General features: G+C 42.6%; 1 protein-coding gene across 3 annotated transcripts in view; it reads left to right on the forward strand.

Moving 5' to 3' along the window:
• The window catches only part of LOC134323508 (spectrin beta chain, non-erythrocytic 4-like), an 81,772-nt gene that overhangs the window by 54,586 nt on the left and 9,434 nt on the right, over nt 1-17,752 (forward strand). For 2 of the 3 annotated variants that reach the window (XM_063005035.1, XM_063005036.1), the window contains exons 10-19: nt 578-856; nt 1,860-1,990; nt 5,672-5,876; nt 6,396-6,641; nt 9,236-9,370; nt 10,025-10,269; nt 10,703-10,841; nt 12,290-12,374; nt 12,484-12,680; nt 15,841-15,870. In XM_063005035.1, coding sequence (XP_062861105.1) covers nt 578-856; nt 1,860-1,990; nt 5,672-5,876; nt 6,396-6,641; nt 9,236-9,370; nt 10,025-10,269; nt 10,703-10,841; nt 12,290-12,374; nt 12,484-12,680; nt 15,841-15,870 — 1,692 coding nt within the window. The remainder of the gene's footprint in view (nt 1-577; nt 857-1,859; nt 1,991-5,671; nt 5,877-6,395; nt 6,642-9,235; nt 9,371-10,024; nt 10,270-10,702; nt 10,842-12,289; nt 12,375-12,483; nt 12,681-15,840; nt 15,871-17,752) is intronic. The other variant, XM_063005037.1, reaches the window with a different exon arrangement.

Raw genomic sequence — 17,752 nt, forward strand, 5'->3', positions numbered from 1 at the left:
ATTGATCAGGGATATATACAAATCACAATAACCATTCATTAAAATGGTCATGTGTGCTTTTTACATATGATTGGGGTATAGCTCCTATCACGGCATTGTAAGATGGTGAGTGATGTACTCGGTTCAGGGATGGTCGTTCCCTTTTCACATAGATGGTCTCTTTGACTTCTCGTTCAAACCAGCGTTCCTCCTCGTCTGCACATGTTCGTCATTAAATGAGTGGCCGCTGGCTTGCAGGTGAGTGTAAACCCCAGAGTCCTGACCAGAAGAGGTCGATCTTCTATGTTGGGCCATCCGTTTTGTCAGTGGCTGTTTAGTTTCCCCGATGTACAGTTCCCGGCATTCCCCCCGCAGCTATCTCTACACCAAACTTTGTGTCCAGATGAACTGATTCAACTTTGTGGATTTGTGGACCTGGATTATTGAGCATGCATCAGGAGACCAACACAGATCAGTGTCTGATCAAGAGCATGTTAACATTAACATTAATATGAACAGCCTTAAAATGAAATCAGATTTAAGCAGAACATCAGAATTAAGACTGATCAATAATAATCCTTCGTGTTTTACCCCTCAGAGCCTGCAGAGGGAGCTGGAGGGCCACTGCGGGCGTGTAGAAGAGGTGATGGAGCGAGCCACCGTGTTTGCGGCCGTACGTACGTCGGAGGCGGAGTGCATAAGCGGGTTAATCGAGGGTCTGCACAATCTGTGGGGGGAGCTGTGGGCCGAGACGGAGCGCAGGCAGGTGCAGCTGGACTCCATGTACCACGCCCAACAGTACTACAGTGACATCACAGAGGTGGAGGCGTGGCTTAGCGAGCAGGAACTGCACATGATGAACGAGGAGAAAGGAAAGGTGGGAACTGATGAGGATCATTTCTAGTTCTCTTTATGCCAAGTACACACTACACGACTTTCGGAGTCGTCAGGTCGCTGTACAGGTCACGCTACACGACTGGATCTCTTGTAATCGGGAGTCTTTCAAGTCGGTGTGGCTTTCACACTACACGACTGATCGGCGATAGGGGAAACGAGAGAGATTCAAACTCAGTAACACTTCTGTGAAGCATGGTGGTGGTAGTATTAGGCTCTGGTTGCTTCATGTTGAACTGGTGCATTGCAGAATAATGAAGAAGGAAGATTAAGTCAAGATTCTTTAATCTAGTTCCAGCATGATGGTGAACCAAAGCCAGTACCAGAACTGGTTTTGGAATTTATAAATCAAGTGGCTTATTAAGCTTTTGGAATAACCTTCACAAAGTCCTGTCCAGAACATGTGCCCATATAAATAGTCTGACTCCACCCATAAAAAGACATTAAACAGTGGTGAAGTTTGTTGCTGACCAAAGATTGAGATGTTTGTGTAGAGTATGTTTGAAAAAGGAAAGGAGAGACATTCAAACCCAGCAACACTGGTACCTGCTGTGAAGCATGGTGGTGGTAGTATTACGCTCTGGAGCGGTTTGCTTCAGGTGGAACTGCTGCATTGCAAGTACAAAATAATGGAGGAGGAAGATTACGCCAAGATTCTTTAATTGAGGACATGTTTGAGGGTTGCAGCCTGACGGTGAACTGAAAGCAGAATTAATGAATAAATCAGGCTAGAATTAAGCTTTAGGAATGACCTTTACAAAGTCCTGACCTCAACCCTGTCCAGAACACGTGGACTGTACTGAAGGGTTGAGTCTCAATGTCAGGTGGCTAAAGTTAAAGAGCTAACGGATGGATTATTTACTTGCTGTCTGTATATTTTTGACCCAGCAGATTTTCAGAAAATCTGAAATAAACTCAAAGCGGGCGTGGTCGTTTTAAGCTGATGTAAACATCTGGCTTCAACTGAATTTATTTCTCTTCGTCAGGATGAAGCGAGCACTCTGCAGCTGCTGAAGAAACATCTGGCGCTGGAGCAGACCATCGATGATTACGCTGAAACCATCGGCCTCCTGTCACAGCAGTGCAGACAGCTGCTGGAAATCTGCCATCCTGACAGGTCTGTACGTCATGGATGCAATACAGGGCCAAAAGTATGTAGACACCTGACCGACCATGAGCCTGTTGGGGATCTTATTTTAAAGCCATGGATCAAATTCCGGAGTGTTGGATCACAATTGGCTGGGGGAGGGAGGGTCTGATGGGGTTTCTTCCCACTACCGCTGAGATATGCGATCTCCATGCTAGGTCCGTGCGCCTGCATGAATGGGGAGGAGTCACTTGGAGCTTAGCGTAGCTCTCTGTATGTGATACGGCTCTGTGTGGGAACCCAACACTGGTGGGTGATAAGAAGCGGTGCAGATTGGACACTTGTCGGAGGGGGCGTGTAGTGATTCGGCTTTCCATTTTTACCCATACTGCTACGGTTTTAATGGCGTGGTGTTTCTGGACTGTAGCTTGCTTATGCTAACATGATGAAATATTTTTAGGGAGGTTTTGTTCAGGCCGGAGTTTTTAAACCACAAAAATGAGTCGCAGAGAAAGTAACAATATTTAAATAAACACATTTTAACTGACACATTAACAGGTAAATAACTTGTTGCTGACGCCCTCTTGTGGAGGCTTTATGTTACATCTTGTAAACCACAGTGGGACCAGTAACAACAATTTTAAACAACTAATAACTATTAGCAACTAGTACCAGCTAAAAACAATTATTAGCAACTAACAACAATTATTAGCAGCTAGTACCAACCAGCTAACAACAATTATTAGCAACTAATAACTATTAGCAACTAGCACCAGCTAACAACAATTATTAGCAGCTAGCACCAGCTAACAATAATTATTAGCAGCTAGCCCCAGCTAACAACAATTATTAGCAGCTAGTACCAGCTAACAACAATTATTAACAACTAACAACAGCAGCTAGTACCAGTTAACAACAATTATTAGCAGCTAGTACCAGCTAACAACAACTATTAGCAGCTAGCACCAGCTAACAACAGTTATTAGCAGCTAGTACCAGCTAACAACAATTATTAGCAACTAACAACAGCAACTAGTACCAGCTAACAACAATTATTAGTGGGACCAGATTGTACAGAGCAGAGAGAGTAAGATGTGTTTTTTGTGTTGCCTGGGTCTGCTGCCACATCACCCCACTGCTGCCACATCACATCACCCACTGCTGCCACATCACCCCACTGCTGCCACATCATTCCACAGGTTTTTCATCGTCTTTTGAAGACAGCGAGAGACTCAGATGTTCAGACAGAGGGGGAAGCTCGTTCCACCACTTGGGTACAAGTACAGAGAAGAGTCTTGATGCTTCGAGTTCTGGATGAAGGATCAAGTCGAGTGAGACTAGTGACTCGGAGGTTGCGTGGTACAGAGCGGGGTTTGATTAGACCTTGAAGGTAACTTGAGATAAATTTTTGGCTTTGTAGGCGAGCATCAGTGTTTTAAACTGAATGTGTGCAGCTACAGGAAGCCAGTGAAGAGAACGCAGCAGTGGGGTGATGATGTGGCAGCAGTGGGGTGATGCTGTCACATCATCACCCCACTGCTGTCACATCATCACCCCACTGCTGCCACATCACCCCACTGCTGCCTTATCACCCCACTGCTGCCACATCATCACCCCACTGCTGCCACATCATCACCCCACTGCTGCCACATCACCCCACTACTGCGTTCTCTTCACTGGCTTCCTGTAGCTGCCCGCATTCAGTTTAAAACACTGATGTTCGCCTACAAAGCCAAAAATGGACCCCAAGTTACCTTCGACTAGTCTCACTCGACTTGATCCTCCATCCAGAACTCAAGGAAGACGAGCATCAAGGCTCTTCTCTGTACTGGCACCCAAGTGGTGGAACAAACTTCCCTTGTCTGTCCGAACATCTGAGTCTCTTGCTGTCTTCAAAAGACAATTAAAAACCTCCATCACCTCTTTACTAAACACTTACGCTGAGAACTAACATGTACTTATTAACACTCTTATTTATTTATTGCATTAAAACACTTTGGATCTAACAGGAGCAGATTTGTGTTCTTGGACTGTTGTTTACTTAAACTAGAGTAAGGTTCACTATGGAAGCTCTTCTGGAGGTCGCTCTGAATAAGAACAAAATGTAAATGTGTCCGTCCAGGACTGAGTGTAGAACGTGTTTTGTTGCTCCTTTACAGAATACTCAGCAGAACATGGTGGACTCGTAACCCTCTTAACTCATAACCCTCTTAACTCGTAACCCTCTTAACTCATAACCCTCTTAACTCGTAACCCTCTTAACTCGTAACCCTCTTAACTCGTAACCTTCTTAACTCGTAACCCTCTTAACTCGTAACCTTCTCAACTCGTAACCCTCTTAACTCATAACCCTCTTAACTCGTAACCCTCTTAACTCATAACCCTCTTAACTCGTAACCTTCTTAACTCGTAACCCTCTTAACTCGTAACCTTCTCAACTCGTAACCCTCTTAACTCGTAACCCTCTTAACTCTTAACCCTCTTAACTCGTAACCCTCTTAACTCGTAACCTTCTCAACTCGTAACCCTTCTTAACTCGTAACCTTCTTAACTCGTAACCTTCTCAACTCGTAACCCTTCTTAACTCGTAACCTTCTTAACTCGTAACCTTCTCAACTCGTAACCCTCTTAACTCGTAACCTTCTCAACTCGTAACCCTCTTAACTCGTAACCCTCTTAACTCGTAACCTTCTCAACTCGTAACCCTCTTAACTCGTAACCCTCTTAACTCGTAACCTTCTTAACTCGTAACCTTCTCAACTCGTAACCCTCTTAACTCGTAACCTTCTCAACTCATAACCCTCTTAACTCGTAACCCTCTTAACTCGTAACCTTCTCAACTCATAACCCTCTTAACTCGTAACCTTCTCAACTCGTAACCCTCTTAACTCGTAACCCTCTTAACTCGTAACCTTCTTAACTCGTAACCTTCTTAACTCGTAACCTTCTCAACTCGTAACCCTCTTAACTCGTAACCTTCTCAACTCGTAACCCTCTTAACTCGTAACCCTCTTAACTCGTAACCTTCTCAACTCGTAACCCTCTTAACTCGTAACCTTCTCAACTCGTAACCCTCTTAACTCGTAACCCTCTTAACTCGTAACCTTCTCAACTCGTAACCCTTTTAACTCGTAACCTTCTCAACTCGTAACCCTCTTAACTCGTAACCCTCTTAACTCGTAACCTTCTCAACTCGTAACCCTCTTAACTCTTAACCTTCTCAACTCGTAACCCTCTTAACTCGTAACTTTCTCAACTCGTAACCCTCTTAACTCGTAACCTTCTCAACTCGTAACCCTCTTAACTCGTAACCTTCTCAACTCGTAACCCTCTTAACTCGTAACCTTCTTAACTCGTAACCTTCTCAACTCGAAACCCTCTTAACTCGTAACCCTCTCAACTCGTAACCCTCTTAACTCGTAACCTTCTCAGCTCGTAACCCTCTTAACTCGTAACCTTCTTAACTCGTAACATTCTCAACTCGAAACCCTCTTAACTCGTAACCCTCTTAACTCGTAACCCTCTTAACTCGTAACCTTCTCAACTCGTAACCCTCTTAACTCGTAACCTTCTCAGCTCGTAACCCTCTTAACTCGTAACCTTCTCAACTCGTAACCCTCTTAACTCGTAACCTTCTTAACTCGTAACCCTCTTAACTCGTAACCCTCTTAACTCGTAACCCTTCGTGTATTGACTGTGTTTGTGCTGCAGTGAGCAGATCAGTAAACGTCAGTCTCAGATCGACCGGCTCTACGTCTCTCTGAAGGACCTGGTGGACGAGAGGAAGTGCCGGCTGGAGCAGCAGTACTGGCTCTTCCAGCTGAACCGAGAGGTGGATGAACTGGAGCAGTGGATCGCCGAGAGAGAGATCAGCGCTAGTTCCACCGAACTCGGCCAGGACTACGAGCACGTCACGGTACGACAGTGAGAGCTAACCATATCCGGCGGCTAACAGCGGCTAACCACACCAAACTATCAATAACAGTCTACAACTGTTAGCAGCTAGCATCAGCTAACAACAACTAACCACACCAAACTATCAACAACAGTCTACAACTGTTAGGAACTAGCATCAACTAACATTAGATATTAGCAAATAACAACAATTATTAGCAACTAGCATCATCTAACAACAATTATTAGCAACTAAAAACAACTGTTACCAACTAGTACCAGTTAAAAACAGTTATTTAGAAACTAGCACAAGGTAACATGCTAAAAGCAGCAGCTAATGCTAAGTGTAGCAGTTAAGGCTAAGTGTAGTGGCTAAAGCTAAGTGTAGAGGTTGATGCTAAGTGCAGCAGCTGTAGTTGTTAATGCTAAGTGTAGCAGTTAATGCTAAGTGTAGCGGTTAATGCTAAGTGTAGCGGTTAATAATAAGTGTAGCGGTTAATGCTAAGTGTAGCGGTTAATGCTAAATGTGTTCTTTCCTCAGATCCTGCAGGAGAACTTCAGCGCGTTCTCTTCAGAAACTGGAGGTGTGGGTCAGGAGCGAGTGTTAGCCATTAATCAGATGGTGGACGAGCTGATCGATTACGGTCACGCAGACGCCGCCGTCATCGCCGAGTGGAAGGACGGAGTGAACGAGTCGTGGGCGGAGCTGATGGAGCTGATGGAGACGAGAGCGCAGATGCTCGCGGCTTCACATCAACTCCACAAATTCTTCTCCGACTGCAGAGAGGTGAGAGCCGCGCCCGCTGCTGCGCTGTTAAGTCAAAAAGCATTTGTGAGGAGCTCAGGTTAAACACGCTAGCCCACCAGTGTCGAGATCTCAAGCTCGTGAGTTCAAATCTCAGCTCTGCTACTGGCCAGCTGGGTACCTCCACACAGACATGATTGGCAGATGGGAGGGCAGAAGGGATTCCTCAACACTGCTGCAATTACGGCCCCGTGACACTGACATGGTGGTGGTGTGTTAGTGTGTGTTGTGCTGGTATGAGTGGATCAGACACAGCAGCGCTGCTGGAGTTTTTAAATACCGTGTCCACTCACTGTCCACTCTATTAGACACTCCTACCTAGTCGATCCACCTTGTAGATGTAAAGTCAGAGACGATCGCTCATCTATTGCTGCTGTTTGAGTCGGTCATCTTCTAGACCTTCATCAGTGGTCACAGGACGCTGCCCACGGGGCGCTGTTGGCTGGATATTTTTGGTTGGTGGACTATTCTCAGTCCAGCAGTGACAGTGAGGTGTTTAAAAACTCATTAAACACCCACTCATACCAGCACAACACACACTAACACACCACCACCATGTCAGTGTCACTGCAGTGCTTAGAATGATCCACCACCTAAATAATACCTGCTCTGTGGGGGTCCTGGGAGAGTTCTGACCATTGACGAACAGGGTGAAAGCAGGCTAACAAAGCATGCAGAGAAACAGATGGACTACAGTCAGTAATTGTAGAACTACAACGTGCTTCTATATGGTAAGTGAAGCTGATAAAATGGACAGTGAGTGTACAATGAAATTCTTTCCCCACATATTCCTTGTTTGGAAGCTGGATTCAGTACTGCATCCCTGGAGCAGACAGGGTCATGGGACTTGCATGTATGTACAGTGTATCACAAAAGTGAGTACACCCCTCACATTTCTGCAGATATTTAAGTATATCTTTTCATGGGACAACACTGACAAAATGACACTTTGACACAATGAAAAGTAGTCTGTGTGCAGCTTATATAACAGTGTAAATTTATTCTTCCCTCAAAATAACTCAATATACAGCCATTAATGTCTAAACCACCGGCAACAAAAGTGAGTACACCCCTTAGTGAAAGTTCCTGAAGTGTCAATATTTTGTGTGGCCACCATTATTTCCCAGAACTGCCTTAACTCTCCTGGGCATGGAGTTTACCAGAGCTTCACAGGTTGCCACTGGAATGCTTTTCCACTCCTCCATGACGACATCACGGAGCTGGCGGATATTCGAGACTTTGCGCTCCTCCACCTTCCGCTTGAGGATGCCCCAAAGATGTTCTATTGGGTTTAGGTCTGGAGACATGCTTGGCCAGTCCATCACCTTTACCCTCAGCCTCTTCAATAAAGCAGTGGTCGTCTTAGAGGTGTGTTTGGGGTCATTATCATGCTGGAACACTGCCCTGCGACCCAGTTTCCGGAGGGAGGGGATCATGCTCTGCTTCAGTATTTCACAGTACATATCGGAGTTCATGTGTCCCTCAATGAAATGTAACTCCCCAACACCTGCTGCACTCATGCAGCCCCAGACCATGGCATTCCCACCACCATGCTTGACTGTAGGCATGACACACTTATCTTTGTACTCCTCACCTGATTGCCGCCACACATGCTTGAGACCATCTGAACCAAATAAATTAATCTTGGTCTCATCAGACCATAGGACATGGTTCCAGTAATCCATGTCCTTTGTTGACATGTCTTCAGCAAACTGTTTGAGGGCTTTTTTGTGTAGAGACTTCAGAAGAGGCTTCCTTCTGGGGTGATAGCCATGCAGACCAATTTGATGTAGTGTGCGGCGTATGGTCTGAGCACTGACAGGCTGACCCCCCACCTTTTCAATCTCTGCAGCAATGCTGACAGCACTCTTGCGCCTATCTTTCAAAGACAGCAGTTGGATGTGATGCTGAGCACGTGCACTCAGCTTCTTTGGACAACCAACGCGAGGTCTGTTTTGAGTGGACCCTGCTCTTTTAAAACGCTGGATGATCTTGGCCACTGTGCTGCAGCTCAGTTTCAGGGTGTTGGCAATCTTCTTGTAGCCTTGGCCATCTTCATGTAGCACAACAATTCGTCTTTTAAGATCCTCAGAGAGTTTTTTGCCATGAGGTGCCATGTTGGAACTTTCAGTGACCAGTATGAGAGAGTGTGAGAGCTGTACTACTAAATTGAACACACCTGCTCCCTATGCACACCTGAGACCTAGTAACACTAACGAGTCACATGACATTTTGGAGGGAAAATGACAAGCAGTGCTCAATTTGGACATTTAGGGGTGTAGTCTCTTAGGGGTGTACTCACTTTTGTTGCCGGCTGTTTAGACATTAATGGCTGTATATTGAGTTATTTTGAGGTAAGAATAAATTTACACTGTTATATAAGCTGCACACAGACTACTTTTCATTGTGTCAAAGTGTCATTTTGTCAGTGTTGTCCCATGAAAAGATATACTTAAATATCTGCAGAAATGTGAGGGGTGTACTCACTTTTGTGATACACTGTATGTGTATATTTGTGGGTGTATGTGTGTTTATACGTGTGTGTGTGTGTGTGTGTGTGTGTGTGTGCATATCAGGTGATGACACAGGTAGAAGATAAATACAGAAGATTACCAGAAGTGAGAGATCAGAAGGACGGAACCACCAACACCAGCTCACTGCAGAGACTCATGAGCACATTCGAACATGACATTCAGCTCCTGGTTAACCAGGTGAGAAACCCCAAACCATCATGGAGCCCCTGTAAATGATGTTAGAGGAACTCACACTTCATATACACAGTGACCTCTGCTGGCTGGTCCAGGCATTGGCATGAGTAGAAGAGATTAGATGGATGGATGGATGGATGGATGGATAGATAGATAGAAGTCAAAAAGTAAGTAATAGTAAGTAATAGTACACACTACAGAGATTCACATTATACAAAAAAGTATCTGTATAACCACAACAACACACAACAACAACAGGACCTGAGGGTACATGTGGTACATATGGAGGTGTTATTTCAGTTAACATTGCGAGGCTAGTATACTGTAGATTATAAGTCACAGTTGTAAGATATAAATTATGTAAGTAAGTGAATTATAAAATGAATTAAAGTGAATTTAAAGTGAATTATAAAGTGAACCACAGTGCAAATATAAGAAATGTAAGAAAAAGTAAGAAAATGTGCAGATTTATGTACATAAGGTGCGGATGTGCCTGTCTGTGCATGTGCACATGAGTGCCCACAAATGTGAACACACACGTGCTCACCCACATACATAGATTATTGTACATGTACGCAGCGTTCTCTATAAGAATCCACTGCTGGTTGGTGTAAAGAACCAACTTGCTAAAGTGGTAATGTGTGTTATTGTTCTCAGGTCAGACAATTACAGGAGAGCGCCGCTCAACTCCGAACCATCTACGCTGGGGAGAGGGCGGATGCCATCGCCATGCAGGAACATGAAGTGATGCAGGCCTGGAAGGAGCTGCTCATTTGCTGCGAGGAGTGCCGGCTGCAGATCACCACGGCGACCGACAAACTGCGTTTTTTCGGGCTGGTGCGAGATCAGCTGATGTGGATGGACAGCATCATCTGTCAGATCGGAATGGGAGAGAAACCCAGGTACAGCGCGCTTGATTTCTTGTTTATTTGATCATTTTTTTACTAACCAGATCATACTGGTCAGGGAAGCAGTGGTTCCAGTGCCAACAGGCCTCAGTCTGACTTGCTTGGAGAGGCGCTCTGCATACACACCAGTAATCGTGTCTGAGAGAGGAAAGTCCTGATTGTGTCATTGCTGCTGCAACAGCGACACCTGCTGTGTGGTTACTGCTCCTGTAACGTCATTGGTGGAGGAATATATGAATGTAGCGTGTTTCTCTGTCCATTTTATGACTAAATAAAGAAGTACATGACGTTACACGTCCGAGTGTGTGTGTTAGTCTGGGTCCTCACTGACCAGCATGGATGTTGTGCAGAAGTAAAAGGTTAACAGTGCAGTAGGGGGAATTGGACATGTCTAAATGATGTATAAAACATGGTTCTGTTGTTTTAGGGATGTTTCCTCGGTGGAGGTGCTGATGAACTACCACCAGAGCTTGAAGAACGAGGTGGAGGCTCGGAACACGAGCATGGTGCAGTGTATCGAGATGGGAAGAACACTCCTCGCTTCAAGGAACCCAGCGTCAGAGGAGGTACAGGGTTCACTTACTTCTTAAAATAGCTAATACTGGTTTCAGTGGTATGTTTACTTTTCAATTCTATTTCCCATCAATGCACATGCACATGAAGCTCCTCCCCCTTCAATCTACGGCTGGTAGACTTACCACAGTGGTTCAGAAGAAGGCTAGCTGGCTTTCCATTTGCTTGTGGAATGATTTTATGCTAATATCATACATGTTATTTCTATCAACAAAGTTATGGTCTGTAAAAATATTGTACAGTATATTATTGTTAGTTGTACAGTACATTAGCTATACACAGTTAGCTAGCTAGCATAATGCTAGAATGATTTTAGAAATCAAAATACTTAAATGTTTAGATGGTTAAATTAACTAAACCTGTTATTCCATTAAATTACAGCATTCAAACATTTTAAACGAATTGGAGCATCGTCATCACTCATTAGTCGATCTGAATAACTAGCTTAACTCTGGTGTTTTTGCCACACTCATTTATAAAGAGTGTATAAAATAAGTATATAAAATAAATGATAAACCCCATTTCCTATAAACTAATTAGATAAAATATATAAATTATAAACCCCATTATCTATAAACTATTTTATTAAAATATATAAATTATAAACCCCATTATCTATAAACTATTTTATTTAAATATATAAATTATAAACCCCATTATCTATAAACTATTTTATTTAAATATATAAATCATAAACCCCATTATCTATCAATTATTTTATTACAATATATAAAGTATAAACCCTATTATCTATCAATTATTTTATTAAAATATATACATTTTAAACCCCATTACCTATCAATTATTTTATTAAAATATATAAATTATAAACCCCATTATCTATAAACTATTTTATTTAAATATATAAATCATAAACCCCATTATCTATCAATTATTTTATTACAATATATAAAGTATAAACCCTATTATCTATCAATTATTTTATTAAAATATATAAATTATAAACCCTATTATCTATCAATTATTTTATTAAAATATATAAATTATAAACCCCATTACCTATCAATTATTTTATTAAAATATATAAATTATAAACCCCATTACCTATTAATTATTTTATTAAAATATATAAATTATAAACCCCATTACCTATCAATTATTTTATTAAAATATATAAATTATAAAGCCAATTACCTATCAATTATTTTATTAAAATATAAAACCCTATTTCCGGAAAGTACAAATGCTTTTTTATGACTAAATATGTCCAAATTCTCATAGCCACTCCATAATAATGTCCTTAGATTTGACATGGGATGTTTAACAAGGTCAAACTAATGTGTCCACGTACTTTTGGCCATATAGTCTATGTATTTGAAGCTGTAATAATAGTCTCTGACTTTTTGTACAATCCTTTGAGAACATTTGAGTCTGCTGGGTTAAGTAAGTCAGTTAATGGTGCGCTGGTGATGTGTTTCAGATTCAGGAGAAACTGGAGAGAGTTCTGTCTAAGCAGAAGGAGCTGATGGAGAAATGGGATAAACACTGGGAGGAACTGCAGCACAGTGAGTATCAAAATATTACTCTATAATATCTAAATAATTATTATAAAGCAATTATAGAGAATAACATCTCCGAATAATCCGCTCTGACTCCTCCTCTCCCATATCGCAGTGCTGGAGGTGCACCAGTTTGCTCAGGAGGCGGTGGTGGCCGAGTCCTGGCTCTCGGCTCAGGAAACGTTCTTGGAGAGTAAGGAGCTGGGGAGCAGCGTGGACGAGGTGGAGCAGCTGATCCGTCGACATGAAGCCTTCAGGAAAGCAGCAGCAGCGTGGGAGGAGAGAATCAGCTCCCTGAGACGCCTCACTACGGTACCGTACACAGCATCCAAAAATTCATGATGCTCTGTTCAAGAGTTCAAGAGAGGCTTTATTGTCTTTATCTGTAAATTATTCATCTGTACATTTTTAAAAAATATTTATTTTAACAAGTAAATATTAAAACAAAACAACGTTCCTCCAGGACCAGGGTGCAAAACAATACAGTATACACAGTGCAGATAAAAAAAAACAATAAATATGTCTTATCTAAATTGAGGTGGACTGGACCAAAGACAAATGTAGTGTTGGCCAGTACTGAGTACATGATAAGTACAGAGAGTACATCATGGTATTGTGGTTATCTCCACACTGCAAAACCAGATGTTTTTTAGCTTTGTGTTGCTGTTTGTTTGGGTTATTACGGTAAATCTGCTTCTTTGGCAGCTATCAAAATACACCACATTCAGAAAGTATTCACACCCCTTGACTTTTTCTGCACTCCATTGTGTTGTGGATTTTAACTTGAATCTTTACAGACACAGTTGGTCGTATCTGAGGGAGGGAAGGTCAGATTGGTTATCTCATCATTGCCGCTGAATTAGGGACAGAAGTCCCTGAGTAGTAGAGGAACACAATGCGTTGCATGATTCCCTATAAGAATCCACTGCTGGTTGCTGGAAAGAAGCAAACGAAGAATGCCACTGTGGGGAGGTGCATAGTTGCTAAAGTGTGATTGAACTGTGTGTAGGTTAATAATGTCTAGCAATGATGTGACAGACCCACCTGACCGGGATGAAGCACTTACGTATATGTGTGTTATTGTTCTCATGTCAAACAGATACAGGATTTGATTTAGAATGGGTATAATACATTTCTTTAAATTAATTTAAATCAAAAACTGAAATCTCCTATTTATTTTATATTATATAAGTATTCACACCCTTTATACAGCACTTCATCGAACCCTGTTTAGCATCAGGTCTTCCATGTTATGGCTGTACAACGTTTGTGCACTTGAATTTGCCAGTTTTTCAATAATGGAGTAGTCTGAGCTTTGGGTGGGCCACTTAAATATATTCAGGGACTTGCCTGAGTTGTTTCAGCTGTCTGCATCCAGTCATTGTGGTGTTGAACTTTGGAACTCTGGAGGAGGTTTTCAACCAACTCACCAACTGTGCCAAGCTTCTTTCATTTATAATGATTGAGGTCACTGTGCTCCTGAGACGCTCCAAGCCTCAGATATTGTTCTTTGTTCTAGCCCTGATCTAAACCTTGATACAGATTTATGGTGGAGAATCACAAACAGTAATGCATGGTTTAGTCTTAGTCCTGGAGCCTTATATACACAGGTGTGTCATTCCAAACTGTCCAATCAATTTATATTGCAACAAGTGAGTCCTCTGAGATCTTGTCACATTTTAAGGATCATTACTAAGCACGGGGCAAACAAGCGGCACCTCTTTCCAGATGCAACAGCGACTCCTACTGTCTGGGTTGGGCGCTGGCATGAATGTAGATGGAACATGAAGAGAGTTGCTTTGCTTCATGTATAAATTCAAAGCTTCTCAGTGTAAAGATTTGGGCGTTGGCTTTATGTGTTGGAGGTGGTGTGTTAGCCAGCGTGGGTGTCATGTGGCTCAGGTAAATCACGCTGAGGGAAATAGAGCATAACCAGTTGGGTGGAAATTTTGGCTCCGAAAAAATAATATGTATTAATTAATAAAATTCATGATTGATGGAGGTGGGGTGGATTCTATTCACACATCAATCAATAAAATTAGGACGTTGTTGCAAAGCTATTGGTCGCATATTACTGGAAAACATGGACACCTCCATAAACCCTGAATAATTTTTAGTTCTAACCATTTTATTTTTATAAATGCAGCACATTTTTTCCAGATGATTTGTCATATTTGTACCTAAGGTTAAATTATTGCTATAGACAGTGTAAGAAGCAATATAAATACATATGCACTAAATCATACCTCACTTCCAAAGCAAATGGTATTAAAACAGAGAGGGCTTCATGAGACCTTTTCAGCTTGTACAGCAGCTCTTCTCGTTTCTCACAAGACTTTAAAGTATGTCTGTGGGAATTTGTGCCAATTCAGTTAACAAAGCTATATAATTAAATGAGGTGTCCTTATACATTTGTCCATACATTGTTGGGTAGACCTTCACAACCTCCGTAATAGGAATTCCAAGTGTCCAGCATTGCACTATATCTGGGGTGTACAGCAGAGACTCAGGTTCAAGCCATGTCTGGTACTCTACAGCAGTGGTCCCCAACCACCGAGCCCTGGGCCATTTATTCCCAGGCCGCGCAGAAAGAATGAATAATTAGAGATTGCTAGAAAAGCAGTTTTCACTTCTTCTATTTTGGGTGTTATTGTCACCCCTAGCTGGAAGCAGCGCCTCGTTGCAGCAAAAAAAGCTAATTTTATACCGTTTGTGAGCAATATTATTAAATCCTCACCTTCCTGCTGGTCTGTGAAATTATATCTTATATGAAACCGGTCCATGGTGCGAAAAAGGTTGGGAAACACTGATCTACAGACACAATTGTTCCTGTCTGAGGAAAGGAAGCTCTGATGGGGAACCAGACTCCTGCTGTCTGATCGCTGCTCTGGCATGAATGGTGGAGGAATACAGAGAGAATAGTTTGTTCCTTCTTGACCAGTGTGTGTCATGCATACAGATTCTTTTTTTTAATGCATTTTCTCTCCATTTTCCTCCCTATTTAGCGCACTCAATTTTGTCTTCCGCTGCTGAGAGATGCCAGATTGCATCTGAGGAGAGCCCTCCTCTTCTCGCCCATGCATTCTGCACACGCATTCTGTATGAAGACCCACCCACCCACACATAGTCCGCCCCCCGCCCTGCAGATACGGTGGCCAATTAGTATCTGCTGCAAGCACTGCCAATTATGCCCGCTAGATGGCGCCCAGCCGACCGGTGGAGACACCGAGTTTCGAACCGGGGAGTTAAGAGACTCGGTGCTGGTGTGCAAGTGGAAAATCCTGCCATGCATACAGTCTTAATGATCAATAACAATGGGGGTTTGTAAATGTCCTTATTGAAAGAAATAAAAGGGGAAAAAGGCAAAAAATTGAAGAACGCTTGTTTTACCAAAACAATTTTTAGCAATTATAAGAAAACCCAAAAACATATCTAGTTTTTACAATTCTATCTCTATCTGATTTTATTTTAGTGCCAGAGTGCAACAGGACAAACAACAATCGTGAGTAAAATACTGCATATTCCAACATTTTCAACTAAAATTCACTTTTAGAGTTTTAAGAATCAAATCTTTTAAATATTAAAGAAATATTTAAACCTGTTAAACCAGGGGTGTCAAACATACGTAGCGTTTACTCCTGTCTCAGTCTTTGCACAAACACCATCAGGGTGTCTTTATATAAACAATGAAAAACTGACGTGCTTAGATGGTGCAGCGGTATGTTACAATATCCGACTTTGAAACCCATCTGTGGTATCAGCCGGCCGGGCTGAGGAAGGGAGGTGGAAAGGATGGCTGTAAGTCCTGCGGTGGATTGGTGCCCTGTCCAGGTTTTCAAGAAGGTCCTGGGTTCGATTCCGAGGTGAAGTGGTCCGGGTCCTTTATGTGTGGAGTTTGCATGTTCTCCTAGTGTCTGTGTGGGTTTCCTCCGGGAGCTCCGGTTTCCTCCCACAGACCTAAGACGTGCAAGTGAGGTGAATTAGAGATACAAAATTGTACATGACTGTGTTTGATATTAAAAATGTGAACTAATGAATCTTGTGTAATGAGTAACTACCGTTCCTGTCATGAATGTAACCAAAGTGTAAAACATGACGTTAAAATCCTAATAAATAAATTAAAAAATAAATAAATTAATAATAATAAATAAATAATAAAAATAAATAAATTATTAGTTGCAGTTTGAACTGAATTAGTTACTGTAAGTAGAATATCAGGACTGATGGCGAGGCTGAATGATCAGTGTTGAATTCCGGTCTGTGTGTATGAATGGATATTATTTGTATCGTATCTTGAATGACACAGTCGACTCTGAAGCTGTGCTGTATTTATTACACCGGTGTTTAATAGTACGAGTTCTAATACACCAGCTCACCGCCACTAAGAGGTCAGGCTCTCAAGTTCAAATCTCAGCGGAGCCACCAGCCTGCCAGCGCGTTCAAAAAACACAACTGCAGGCCGCTCAGGTGGCGCAGCGGTAAAATACACTAGCACACTAGAGCTGGGATCTTGAATACATCGTGTCGCATTGATTGGCTGTTGGTCAGGGATGGGAAAGCCGGACCAGGGTTCCTTATAAATGGTGAAATTACGACCTCTGCTGGCTGATTGATGGTGCCTGCGCAGAGTTGGGGAATTATGCTGATCAGGGTGAGGTTCTCCGTGCACAAGGCTTGTCTGCATATAAACTTGCCTCGTGCAGGTGAAAAGAGGCAGTCGGTACTGCTCACGTGTTGGAGGGGGCGTGTGTCAGTTGCAAAGCTCTTCAGTCAGCAGTGGAGGGTAGTATCGGTAGCAGTGGGGGAGAGAATTGGGGGAAAAATTGGAGAAAAAGAGGAAAAAAAGCAACGGTGCGTGTCTGATGGAGGGGAGGTCGGATCTGGGTTCTCCTTGCTGCCACTGCAACAGCGACTCCAGCTATCTGGTTAAGGCATCGGCATGAGTAGTGGAGGAACACATAGAGTGTAAAATGACTCTCTGCAGGCAACGACTTCACACATGTTGGATGGGATGGGTGCTGGTTTGCGGCTCTCCTCGTCCATCCTGGAGGTGGAGCAACCGGCAAAGGAAATAAAGCAGGGAATTGGAACAAGATGTGGTTCCAAAATTCATTTCCAGTTATTTGTGGATGTGTTGTCATACCTCGGCTCTCAGTAAATTGTAAATTGAGGGATGTAGTCTAAAATTGTAGCCCAAGCGACCCACATTTGTCTATTATTTTTTACGTGACCCAGGCAACACAATGCATCTTACTCTCTCAATACAAGATGTAACATAAAGCCTCCACAAGGGGGCGTTCACATACAAGTCTCTTTAATTATTATTATTTTTCTCTGCGACTCATTTTTTCGGCTCGCGACCCTTAGGTGGGTTTGAAAGACCC

The sequence above is a fragment of the Trichomycterus rosablanca genome, chromosome 11, assembly GCF_030014385.1.
Source record: "Trichomycterus rosablanca isolate fTriRos1 chromosome 11, fTriRos1.hap1, whole genome shotgun sequence".
Classification (NCBI taxonomy): Eukaryota; Metazoa; Chordata; class Actinopteri; order Siluriformes; family Trichomycteridae; genus Trichomycterus; species Trichomycterus rosablanca.